This window comes from Citrus sinensis, chromosome 9 (assembly GCF_022201045.2).
Source record: "Citrus sinensis cultivar Valencia sweet orange chromosome 9, DVS_A1.0, whole genome shotgun sequence".
In the NCBI taxonomy this organism is placed as follows: Eukaryota; Viridiplantae; Streptophyta; class Magnoliopsida; order Sapindales; family Rutaceae; genus Citrus; species Citrus sinensis.
In genome coordinates this window covers 32,509,585-32,522,242 of record NC_068564.1, presented here as the reverse complement: position 1 = coordinate 32,522,242, position 12,658 = coordinate 32,509,585, and the positions used below count along the sequence as shown (strand labels likewise).

General features: G+C 33.7%; 1 protein-coding gene across 1 annotated transcript; it reads left to right on the top strand.

The window, feature by feature from the left end:
• The first annotated feature begins 790 nt into the window (after positions 1–790).
• LOC102625149 (hypothetical protein) lies at positions 791–6,250 on the top strand. Its single transcript, XM_006474089.4, has 9 exons — positions 791–951; positions 1,216–1,360; positions 1,720–1,795; positions 1,915–1,976; positions 2,452–2,945; positions 3,026–3,186; positions 3,271–3,474; positions 4,013–4,250; positions 5,133–6,250. Exons 2-9 carry the CDS (start codon positions 1,248–1,250, stop codon positions 5,708–5,710), a joined length of 1,926 nt encoding a protein of 641 aa, XP_006474152.1. The 5' UTR covers positions 791–951; positions 1,216–1,247; the 3' UTR covers positions 5,711–6,250.
• Positions 6,251–12,658: the final 6,408 nt, after the last annotated feature.

The following is a 12,658-nucleotide window of genomic DNA, read 5'->3' as shown; positions in this document are numbered from 1 at the left end:
TTTGTCATCTTTAAATCACTTCATTTACTTTTTAAAAATCTTAACTTAAGAAGATAAAAAAAAGTTCATCAATTTATTCTATTTTTTCTTAGGTAACTTAAGGTTATAAAAAGTAAGAAAATAATTTAAAGATAATCAATTTACGATCGTCCTAGTATGAAATTTACTTAAAAAAATAATGATCCAATTTTGACAACAGTTCTCTTGTTAATAGTGTATATGATTGAAATTATTTAACACTTATTTGTGCGGCCGGCTGATTAGTGATTAGTATAATACAGAACATGGCAAAAACACCGTCATGTTGAAACCTGCTTATACGATGGGAGCTTTGCTAGAAATGAGGTGTGTTTGTTTGTTTTGAAACATTATGTGTCTACTCCTACATTAAGTTAAAAATTAAGGATTTCGCTGTAAAATGAAAAAAAAACTAATAGGATTTTAATTTCCGGGTGGTAAGCTGACAAAAAAAAATTTACAAATAGGCGAGTGAGTGGTGACGTGTGTCTACTAAAAAATATGACGCAAATACTAACAGTGACGTGGAAAGTGTCATAAGTTATCTCCAAACCAGTTGAGATGTACGGTCAAGATTGCTTTACTCTCCTCGGCCGGACGATCCTATGCAGATATCCAATCCTGAATCTGCCAAGAAAGTATTTGCTGATAAAAAGCTCACGGTAGTCGGTATATACCTTTAATCAAAACTCAGACAAACAGTTATTTGACACAATTGTCAACATCTTGATGGTTCAAACGTGGACCGCGAAGCAGCTGATTAAGATCTATCTTTCAGCCAATAGTCGCCAGAGTAGACTTCAACCAAAAAGCGTGCGAGACGAGTCAGTAATCATCACTCTACAAAAACATCCCATTAGCTGCTGTTTTCGACTTTCTTCTCTCTTCGAACCAGCAAGAAAAAAAGAAAAAATTTAAATAAATAACTAGCAGGTCTCTTTTCTTTTCTCTTCCCTCACTTTCCTTCACTTTCTCTCCCTCTGTTTGGCCACCGAGAAAATTTCTAAACTAACGCTGCAACTTTACCTTTATAGTAAATTTCTAAGTTTGCTTTTCACATTCCGCCAATTTCTCGGCAGCTAAACGAGGGATTAGGGTTTTAATTGTGTGGAAATGCTTTATTTTTATTTGAATTTGAGAAATCTGTGCTTAATATGAGTTGAATTGACGAGTGTCTGTTTGTGTGCGTGAAATTAGGGTTTATTTTGGGGGTTTGTTTAGATCTGAGAATGCAGAGGCAAACGAGGTATATGGAGAGGACCAGTAGTATGAGTAGAGGGAAGAGGAGCTTAGAGAGTAATGAAGACGAGCAGCCTGAGCGAAAACGCCCAGCTCTCGCCAGGTAATTTTTGTTTGTTTTAAAAACAGTAAATTCTTTTTTTTTTTTTAAATGTTTGGTTTGTTATTGTGTTTGTTAAATTGGTTACTTTGTTGTTAATTTCTAATAATTTTTGTGATAAGCTTTACAGCTGTAGTTGTATAATTATTTATAAAATAATATTTTAGCAAAAAAATGTTAGCTGATAATCAGTGGTTAAATGGTGAGTCCAGCGACAGGTCAAGCTTCATTATGACTTGCCTAGAACTTTTTGTATGCATTTTATGTAGGCGATTTTTATTTTCACTTTCTTGTTTGCCTTTTGATGATATGTTAAATACTATTATTTGATATTATATTAATAAGTTATGTTTATGATGCAGCGTCATTGTAGAAGCTTTGAAGGTGGACAGTTTGCAGAAGCTCTGCTCTTCATTGGAACCCATTCTCCGAAGAGTTGTAAGATAGACTTCTTATTTTTTTGATACACTGTCTCTTCTTTTTTCTTACTTCTTTCTCTTTTAAATTTATTTTTGCAAAATCTTGTACTTTTTCTTATATTTATTTATGTTTAACAGGTAAGTGAGGAAGTGGAACGCGCTCTGGCAAAGTTAGGTCCTGCAAGGCTCAATAATGGACGGTAAGATATTCATGATCATATCATATGCGACAGTTGTTGGCTTATCAAAATTAGTTTTAATTATTTGTGAATTTTTCCTGTTGACATTGTGTTGGAACATTAAGTCATGTTCATTTTCACTTTAATTATATTGAAAGAATTTATATCAGATATGATTAGTAATACTGGATTAGGATGTGGTTGCTATTCAGTCTTAATGTCTCGCATCTCTCACTTCAGTGCCCCTGATTTGGTTTTCTCTTTGCTCATTTAAAGAAAAAGAATTTATATCAGATATGGTTAGTAATACTGGATTGGGATGTGGTTGTTATTCAGTCTTAATGTCCCGCTTCTCTCACTTCAGTGCCTCTGATTTGATTTTCTCTTTGCTTCAATAAAGCATATATGTTGCTTTCACAACTGGGTCTTTTGATACATTCTTCTCATGATTGACTAAACCTGTTTGTGAGTTTATTAATCTAATACTTATTTCCAGGGCTTCTCCAAAACGAATTGAGGGTCCTGATGGACGGAATTTGCAGCTGTACTTTAGGTCAAGGTTATCTCTTCCCCTCTTTACCGGAGGAAAAGTAGAGGGCGAGCAGGGTGCTGCTATCCATGTAGTTTTAGTTGATGCAAACACTGGGCATGTTGTAACCTCTGGGCCTGAAGCCTCGGTAAAACTTGATATTGTTGTGCTTGAAGGGGACTTCAACAATGAGGATGATGATGGCTGGACACAAGAAGAGTTTGAAAGCCATGTAGTAAAAGAGCGTGAAGGAAAGAGGCCATTGTTGACTGGGGATTTGCAAGTGACACTCAAGGAAGGTGTAGGAACGTTAGGGGACCTCACTTTTACTGATAATTCAAGTTGGATAAGGAGCAGGAAGTTCAGGCTTGGCTTGAAGGTTGCCTCAGGATATTGTGAGGGCATCCGTATTCGTGAGGCAAAGACTGAAGCTTTTACAGTCAAAGATCATAGAGGGGAATGTGTGTTAATACTCTGTTTTGTACTTATTCTTATTTCACGATATGTCATGAAACTGTTTTCATGCCTTTTTCCTTGACAGTGTACAAGAAACACTATCCACCGGCCTTGAATGATGATGTATGGAGATTGGAGAAGATTGGCAAGGATGGATCATTCCACAAGAGGCTAAACAATGCTGGGATATTCTCAGTTGAAGACTTTCTTCGTCTTGTCGTGAGGGATCCTCAAAAACTACGTAGTGTAAGTGTAGCTTTTGGTTCTTGAATAAAACGTTCATGCTTTGTAGCTCTCTCTGAAGTTCTAACATTTATTTACTGATCATAGATTCTTGGAAGTGGAATGTCAAATAAGATGTGGGAAGCTCTTTTAGACCATGCAAAGACTTGTGTCCTAAGTGGGAAGCTTTATGTTTATTATCCTGAAGATTCAAGAAATGTTGGTGTTGTTTTTAACAACATCTATGAGTTGAATGGTCTAATTTCAGGGGAGCAGTATTTTCCTGCTGATGCTCTTCCAGAGAGCCAGAAGGTTGGTTTGATATATATTTTTGTTTCAGCCATATTACTTGTGTTATGTTTTCTCCAGGGTTCTTTCTATATTAGGCATCCACTACTAGTTTAGTCTTCAGCAATTTGTGCAATATCGCTTTGCTTGATTCTTCTATGCCTTTCGTTTTTGTCAGAAGAACCATATTTAAGTTATTGCTGCACTTATATGTATTCATTTATTTTTCGTCTTTTGGCATATTTTCTTTGGAAGTCATTTCCCTTTGTTGTAGTATTTATGCTACTCTACAAAAATTGTTGCTGGACTTCTTAACTAAATTTGTGGACTAGTGTGTTTATATCTTAGTCAAATGATGCTAGTAGTAATATCTTCATAGGCTTTTTATGCCATAACAGGAAGATTATTTTTTAGGCAAGTGCGTTGAGTTCCATATTCAATTTTTAGCTTTCTTTATGTTTTGTGCTGTTCAGCCCTGGATTGGTCTTCATTGCTGTATTCGTATTTTAGATTGATTATTGTAATAGTTTTGATCAGTAAGGAAATAAATTATGTACTGCAGGTTTATGTGGATTCACAGGTGAAGAAAGCATATGACAATTGGAATCAAGTTGTAGAATATGATGGCAAGTCACTTTTGAGCTTAAAGCAAAATAAAAGGTCAAATGCATCTAAAAATGAACCTCAAATAGGTCAGATAGATTTCTCTAATGCTTTAGACAATCAGTTGCAACTATCCCGCTTGCCAGCTGCTGTTCCTACTGAGCAATCTTCAGCTCATTCAGGTCATCCCATCGGAGGTAAATATTTCTGTCTGCATGTATCGTACCTCTGTTTCTTTTCTTCTTAATTGAAGTTCTCTTTTTATTGCTTGATAATTAATTTCATACCATTTGATTGAATAACACTATACATTTGGCCATTTAATGAAGCACTGAGAGTTATGCTTAATTTGGCTCTGCAAGCCTTCATTCAACCGTCTGTGTACATACATACGCTGTAGTATTAAACACATGGCAGTTTGTGATATTTGAGATTTTTAGATACAAGTAGAATAGATGGTAGTTTGTGTTTATTAATTTTGTTTTTAACTCATGAACAGAATTTAGTGGTAATACACCCTAGTTGTTAGACCCTTGTTAATTTCCTAAGTTATTGAAATGCCCTTGGCTTTGTCTTGCGTTGAACATGATAAGACATTGGCTTCCCAAGTATCAGATAGTGCATTATCCTGATGATGGAAAACTAATGATATCAAATATCAATTACATCTGCTTATGTGGTAGCCTTTTTCTTTTTTCCTTTTCTAACTCATGAAAAGAATTAAGTGATAATACACCCAAGTAGGTAGACCCTTGTTAATTTCCTAAGTTGTCGAGATGCCCTTGTCTTTGTCTTGCGTTGAACATGATAAGACATTGGCTGCCTGAGTATCAGATAGCATATTACCCTGATGATAGGAAACTAATGATAGTAAATACCAATTACATCTGCTTCGAAATACCCAAATGCAAACAGAGTCTAAATAGTCCCCTGTGCTGGTCTTAAATTCTGACAAAGAAAATTTCACTTTTATGATGACCCGTTGTTTTTCTAACAGAAGTACAAGTGAATTTTAGCCGATGATGCTTGAACTTTACATAGGTATATATAATCATTCTTTTTCTGTTTCATTTTTCTAGGTTCAGGTTATGCTGATAATATGGCCACGAGATACCCTTCCCAGCCCCAAATTGTGAATTCAAATTCCCGTGCTCAGTTTGATGGCACTTCATTTGTGTCCAATGACCAGCTGGTTGACAATTCTCACCAAATTCAGAGTACTAGATATGGTAACAGCACTGTTGGGCTGGCTCTTGGGCCACCCCAATCATCTAACTCTGGATTCCAAGCCATTGGCTCGTCTGTTCAGCAATCCAACCTCAATCCTTTTGATGACTGGTCACACAACCGAGACAAGGGAGTTGAAGACTTTTTTTCAGAGGAAGAGATTCGCATGCGAAGCAATGAGATGCTTGAGAATGATGATATGCAGCACTTGCTTCGACTCTTCAGCATGGGAGGCCATGCCTCGGAGGATGGGTACTCATTCCCGTCTTTTATGCCGTCACCAATGCCAAACTTTGATGAGGATCGCACACGTCCTGGAAAAGCCGTCGTAGGGTGGCTTAAGATCAAGGCGGCAATGAGATGGGGATTCTTTATCAGGAAGAAAGCAGCTGAGAGGCGAGCTCAGATTGTTGAGTTAGAAGATGAATAATGTCTGGGTTCTGTTATCAAGCCTCTTTCTACGGCTCTTCTTTATTCTGTAAGTTACAAGAACTCTTGGGGAGCCAGTGACAAATTGAGGTTTTTAGATCCATAATTCTCAAGTGCCTTTGGTGTTTTTGGATTCTTATTAACACCTTGATGACCTCTGGTACGCGAAGGTTCTTGTTAGGCAATGGGAAAGCTCATCTTGTACAGTGGCCTGTACAGTAAGTTGTTTATATAGTTATTCTTCGACCTTGGTAGTACGTTTCTCACTACTACTTAATGAAGTTGTTTAAGTATGATACCTGGGCTTAACTTTAAGTTCCCGAGGGGTAATATGTTTTTGGGTTGATGAGCCCTTTTGTTCTTGTTGACTAATTGGGGAAACATTTCTGATATTTAGGCATGACTTCATTTGTTGTCTGGACAAATTTACTTTGTTAGTGTGATGCTTTACTATTTTCTTGTATGTGCTAGATACCCTTTTTCATTGTTCTTTTTCATATAATTATGAAAAATGATTGGTATTCCCAGATTAAGACCGAAATGGCATGTCTTCAATAACATAATTTTTATAAGCATTATTTTGATGCCTTGTTTTATGTCTTTCTCAATTGCCTTTTTCCTTTCTTGAGATGGATGGTTAATCAGCGTATGGTGTTTCTATATTTTTCGGCTTTCATGCCCGTCGCCAATATTATATAAATAACATGGTCATGTTGTATTGTATATAACTGACCCATGAAATAACTTGTAAAGAGATAGAGAATACTACTAACCAGGGTAAGCCAGTGCCTGCCGACCATTTTGAATGCGAGCAACAATTTTAACCTGCTTTGTTTGTAGAAGGTTATTTGATGAGCTGCTGTTCTTAGAATTTTATATCTCTCGAGTCTGCAAAGGCCAAAGAGGGGCAGAGAGCACACATTTGTATTCGATGAGAATTTTCTGCTCATGCAAGCATACTAGGAAGAAAACTATAGTTGGATAGTCGCTGCATAATGTTTGATGACCGGCTAAGTTTGAAAAGGTGACGTTGTGGGAGGTGACTAGGTGAGCGGCCACCATTCTGGTCTGCCTGTTTTGCACAATGGTGAATTCGCTAGATAATTCGGGAATTTAAGATGTTGATTAGCCAAAGTTTTTCACGCCATTAAATTTGGTATCAGATTCAGACCCTTACAATTCATCAAATATCAAATGCTTGCGGCTGGTTGGCATGTTCGATTTTGCTGGAGGTTTTCGATTGAATTTTTGTTTGGACGTCACAAAGAGCAGAACTGCGTTTGTGGTGTTGCCGGTGTCCAATCTTAGTTTTACCATTGTTTTCCTCGCAGACAAATTTGTTAAAAGGCTGTTTGATAAAAAGTTCACAAAAAGTTATATTTTGGTCCATCGGTATCCTTAAGTTTGTGCACCAGAAGAGGAAAAGATACGCTCACGCCTTAAATACGTCACACAGTCGTTTGCCACTGTACATTCGTAATCGTAACACAAGCCAAACCTCACAATGTCGGTAGATAGGAAGGGCTTAACACGTCACCCATGGGCATATTTAATAAAATTTTGAAAATATATGTGGCAATAAATTAGTCCTGTACCTACGCGTCAATTTTTTGAAGGTAACATAAAAGGAAGAGTAATGTTATAGATTTTAGCTATTCAGTCCCAACTTAACATTTAACACAAATATAAGTAGCAACAAGGATCTTCCGGGTCATTTTCAAAAATATGAAGTTCAATTTAGAAACTTATGTCTAACCATAAGACTAGAAGATATTTTCCCGACGTTAAATCACACAATCTAAAAGACTTCACCTCTTGATACAGAATGACCTATGAATATAGTGAGAGTGTGAAGACCAAAAAATAGGGTAATATGGTGGTGTTTCTATGTCATTTTCAAATGAAGGGATAAGAAACAAAAAAACCCTTAAGACCCCGTTGAGAAAAGAGCTCCCTGTTATCAATCCAATTCTCGAATACGTCTCAATTAGATTTTGGCTTTTTCCTTCTCCTTTTTGCCGCTTTGGTTTTATTTAGTACGAATCAATCTGGTGAAATGATATATTTATCATAGCCTTATGCCTGCAGTTGAGTCCCGAGAAATGAGAGTTGATGAAGTTATGAAACTGAGTGTTGTGATTATCCATTTTGGATATATTCTTGTTAATCTCTTATATTTGATTGTTTCTTTTTCTTCATATTGTTTTGCTCTTTTGTGGATGATCAATAATAAATGGATGAAGTTTTGTTATTCCCAATATCATTTCTTCTTTTCATGTTAAATCAAGTGATCTACAATTTTTAATTTGGTAAATAGTAATACATATTTATTATATATTTATCTTGTTCGCTATAAGCTAAGCGCTTGCATCGAATGCTTAAATACTTAGTTGAGAGAGCCTACTATTATTAACAAGTCGAACGTACATTTGATGAAACTCGGTGAATTTGCTTTGAGACTAAAACAGATATGAATGATTAGACCTTATCATTGGTTGATTGAGAAATTTTGCACGATTCCAACGGATTGGTATTAATTATTTCAAGTAATATCTACTATCTAGTATCCCCTTAAAAGTCAATGCAGTTTAATTTTAATCTTCTTCCATTGATCTAACGGGATCGTGATATGTGATTCATATGCTTTGACTTTGAGGATCGCCTAGTTCTATTGTTACTTTTGAATCCTAATTTTCTAAGAGATTAACTGAAAGAGGCTACGAAAAATCTCCATATATAGGTAAAAGATTAGAGATAGGATTTCAAGGCCAGATGTCTATATGTACTCTTTCACCACTTTTATGCCTAATTTTTCTTTCCAACTTTTGTTAAGGATCTATCAAAAATCTATTACCAGTAGCGAGTACGTGGTATTAAAGTACACAAAAGAGTGACTATCAAATTGCATACACATGCAAACTAATAAGAAACAAAAATCTCTGCAAAAATCTCCGTATATGATTTGAGTAAAGATTGGATTTCAAGATAAAATATCTGTTTACGTGGCATTAAAATACAGAAATGAGTGAGGTTATCACAACACACGTGTAGATATGCAAAAGCTCTATCGGTAGAGATTTCGAGATAAGGTTTTCATTTTAATCCTGGCCGCTTCTGAGTGAACTTCGTTTATAACCTTACCCAAAGGGAATAAGCAAGAAAACATCTATGAGAATCCATTACAGCTGGCGAGTACGTGGCATTAAAGTTCACAAATGTCGAGGCTACGACTCACCTCTACATGCAAAACTCACTATATTGAGAGAGGTGATGTAGCAGAAGCAAGAGATGGGGTGTGTGTAAGGGTTGGGGCATTTCCTATTTCCTTTAATTTCCAAATGAAATTAAGAAGAAAAAAATTAGAAAACCCTATAAATGTCCCCACAAGGAGCTCTCCCTTCAATCACCACAAATATTCATGAGGTATTTTAAAATACCTCATCAACCGGTTGTTCTCTCTTTGGTCTCAGTATCATGTGATCAGCTGTTGTATCTCAAAATTAATGCGGATCATATATGGCTATATGCTTTGTTGAGTTGTAATGAAGTTACATATGTATGGTAGCGGAGCTATAAAGATGACACCTACGATATGGTTATTATTTGGCTGTGTTTTCTATCATTTTCTAGCTGTCCAAACTACCTACCAAGAAAATTTGTGGAGATCATTTCAGCAGCCCTCCATGTAGGAGTTTCTTCCTGCCCCCCTCCCTTTTGGTGGATAATAACGGATTAGTGTTGAAGAGTGGTTATTAAAACCTTCTTTTTTTTTTTTTTTACGATGCCAAAGGAATTGTAATTCCATAGGTATACGCCTATATATTTCTCTATCAAATCTGCCGAACATCGGCTAATAAAATCATGGGTATTTCCTCTAAATTATCTGCTTCAGTGAGAATAATGCAAACCATAGGTGGGCCTCTGATAATTTTCTTTCAAGTACGTAGAGCCCTTTGGAGATATGATGTTCTTGGCTACCCTCAAAACAGGAAAAATAATAATAATCCGTTATTTTTCTTATGGATTTCCTTAAAGAGATTTTTCGGGGACATTAGCAATACTTTTCCCGTGTCGTGTTAAAACTTTTGTTTGCTTGTTATGATCATTTTTCTCTTGATTTGTTTTAGTCTCTGTCTTGTCACAAAGAGAGAGAAGCCAGCAATTTAATTTATTTTTAAAATTTATATATATTTTTATTGATATTTTCATCTAATCAATGAGATCATGTGATATCAATTAGAATAATTGATACAAGAGTTTGTAATTTTATTATTATTATTATTATTTATTTTTATTAAAATATAAGGGTGGGTAAAATTTATATTAATTTTTAACTCGTGACTTTCTAAAATTTGAACTCGAATAACTAACTAAAAAACGTTATTAGAAGAAACTACGCAAGGAGCAACATTTTAATTTATTTTTTATTTTAAAAAATAAAGAATTAGATAAAATATAAATTAATTTTTTAATTAAATAAAATTATTGGAAAATTATTTAATTAACTAGATTTAAAATTTTAATTTATTTAATTTGATAAATCTTTTCTTTTAACTTTTTTCTTATTCCACCTCATAAATTTGTTTCCTAAAGTTACTACATATTAACTGACAATCTAATATCTATCAAGGGTGCCTGCACGTAGTATTTGCTAATTAATTATAAAGTAAATAAATGTAAACCCAAAATTTTTACAATCTAACTATCACAATTAAGAAGCAAGTACGTGGCATTAAAGCATACAAAAATTTGCAAGGCTATCAGCATCACTTGTTGGAGAAATTTTAGAATATTTTTGATGTATTACAAATAATTAATACATATATGATATATGTAATTGAATTTAATATAATCACTATTTATATAATAATTTTTTAAAATAAATACACACATGCCATAATATTATTTACTTGTTGTATAAGTTACATAATATCTTTAATGTATTTTAAAATTTTTCTATTTGTAGATGTAAAACCCTATAAATAAAGAGGGGCTGTAAACACTAGAGACGGGGTTATTGGGGTTTGCACCCTACATTTTTCATTTCTCAACCGCAGATGATAAATTGGGAACACCTTAAAATCCCCCTCATGGAGCTCTCTTCACATCAGTCCATAAGTTCTTGAAAGTGAAAGTGAAGCACGTACGATGGATAGATATATATATATATATATATATATATATATATCTTGTATCATTTCCTTTCATTTTCTAGCTTTCCAAATAAACTTCCCAGGAAAAGATAGTGAGGATACATCTCTAATGGCGATGATCCATTCATTTAGCGCATCTTTAATCTCTCTCTCTCTCTCTCTCTTATATCTTTCTCTTTCTGTTCAGGAGTGTAATTGAATGTTGTTAGACCAGTTTCTTTTTCAATAATGGAGTATAGCTTGATTGCTGATCATAAGTCACCAAGCTCTTATCTTTTTTCCTTTTCTTTTTTTAAATTCTTTGATGATGCTGACCGGTTTCAATTTGTCCATTATTTTTGTATAAAGAATAAGACGTTAATTAATTAAGTTAAAACGATAATATTGTTTATTATAAAGCGACGACTGCTAGATAAAATGCATGTTAGACTAAACAGGGGGAAATATACTTGCTTAATTACCATTTGAATCCAAAACAATATGAAGTGATTAATTAATCTATAACCGATATAATTAATTATGGCTTAAGTCTATTTAATGCCATGATTATTTTAAACTTCCATTTTGAATATTATTATATCTTTTTGCTGCTTTACATATGTGTTAAAATAAAATTAGAAATCGTCTTGCTTGGTTTATTAAATGATTCATATATTATACATACAAGTAATAAATTAATTCCACAGCAGTGGATGCCGACAAAATTTTAATTAAAAAAAAATCATGAAAATGTTCAAACACAATTAAAGTTGAATAATTGAGTAGGGAGTAATTTGTCAAGAATACTTAAGACTTTCTCCTTATTTATCATTTTTTTCATTTTCAATTTTTCGTCAGAGAATAAAATAAGCAATTATCGTTTCAATTTTTATATTTTTATGCTGTGTGTGAATAATTTAGAATCTTGTAGATATAACTACATAATTTCAACAGACAACAAAGTTATTAAAATAATTAAACCTTTCTGTTTGTTTTCCAAATATTTTTGTCATTTCTTTTACTATTGGAGAATGGCTCTAGACTCTAGTATTAGGACGATCGAAAAATTTTATCACCTTTTCATTTGCGAACAAAATATGGAATGCTTCAATTATTTGAGTGTTGAATATAAAATTGAGGATTCTGTAATTTGTTGAATGGATGATAAATATTAGCCTTATTATCGTAAGATGAAAAAGTAATAAATATATGTACATGTTTCTGAGAATGTATAAGGAATTAAAAAACAAAAAAAAAAAAGGTTCAAATGAGTTATGAGTCCCACCATATGGAATCCAATGCTTTATGTCAAATGTGTCTCACCATTTTTTGTGTTAATTTATTGTAATGATAATACTAAACTAACAGCCTGTTTATTTTTCAATCGAACAACAAATATGGTTTTACTTAAGTGTTTTTTTTTAACATTAAACAATTACTAAACACGTAATAAAATCAGAGTAATGACACATTTATAAAGTTAATTTTTTAATAGGATCAAACATTAATAAATGAATGATATATCAAATATCACATTATTTACTATATAAACTTTACATCTGAATTTTATAAGTGTATCATTACTCATCAAATCAATGTTCATTTTTTTGGATCCTACCTAATAAAACGTGATAAACTAAGTTACAATTATTAGGTGCATTAACCATTCACCCCCCCAATCAAGAAGATGCTCAATCCCCAAATGCCATAAAGCTTGGATCCTAAATTTGTGTGTGAACATGCATGAATACTACATGAAAGAATCAAAGATGAATATAAGAATTAAATAACTGGATACAATTGTGATTGTATTTGTT

What these genes read in the sequence shown, in the direction of transcription:
- LOC102625149 (XM_006474089.4), top strand. Translation starts at nt 1,248, where the DNA reads ATGCAGAGGCAAACGAGGTATATGGAGAGGACCAGTAGTATGAGTAGA. An exon ending in AACCCATTCTCCGAAGAGTT is followed by an intron (nt 1,796 to 1,914) that starts GTAAGATAGACT and finishes TATGTTTAACAG; the next exon opens with GTAAGTGAGGAAGTGGAACG. An exon ending in CAAAGATCATAGAGGGGAAT is followed by an intron (nt 2,946 to 3,025) that starts GTGTGTTAATAC and finishes TTTCCTTGACAG; the next exon opens with TGTACAAGAAACACTATCCA.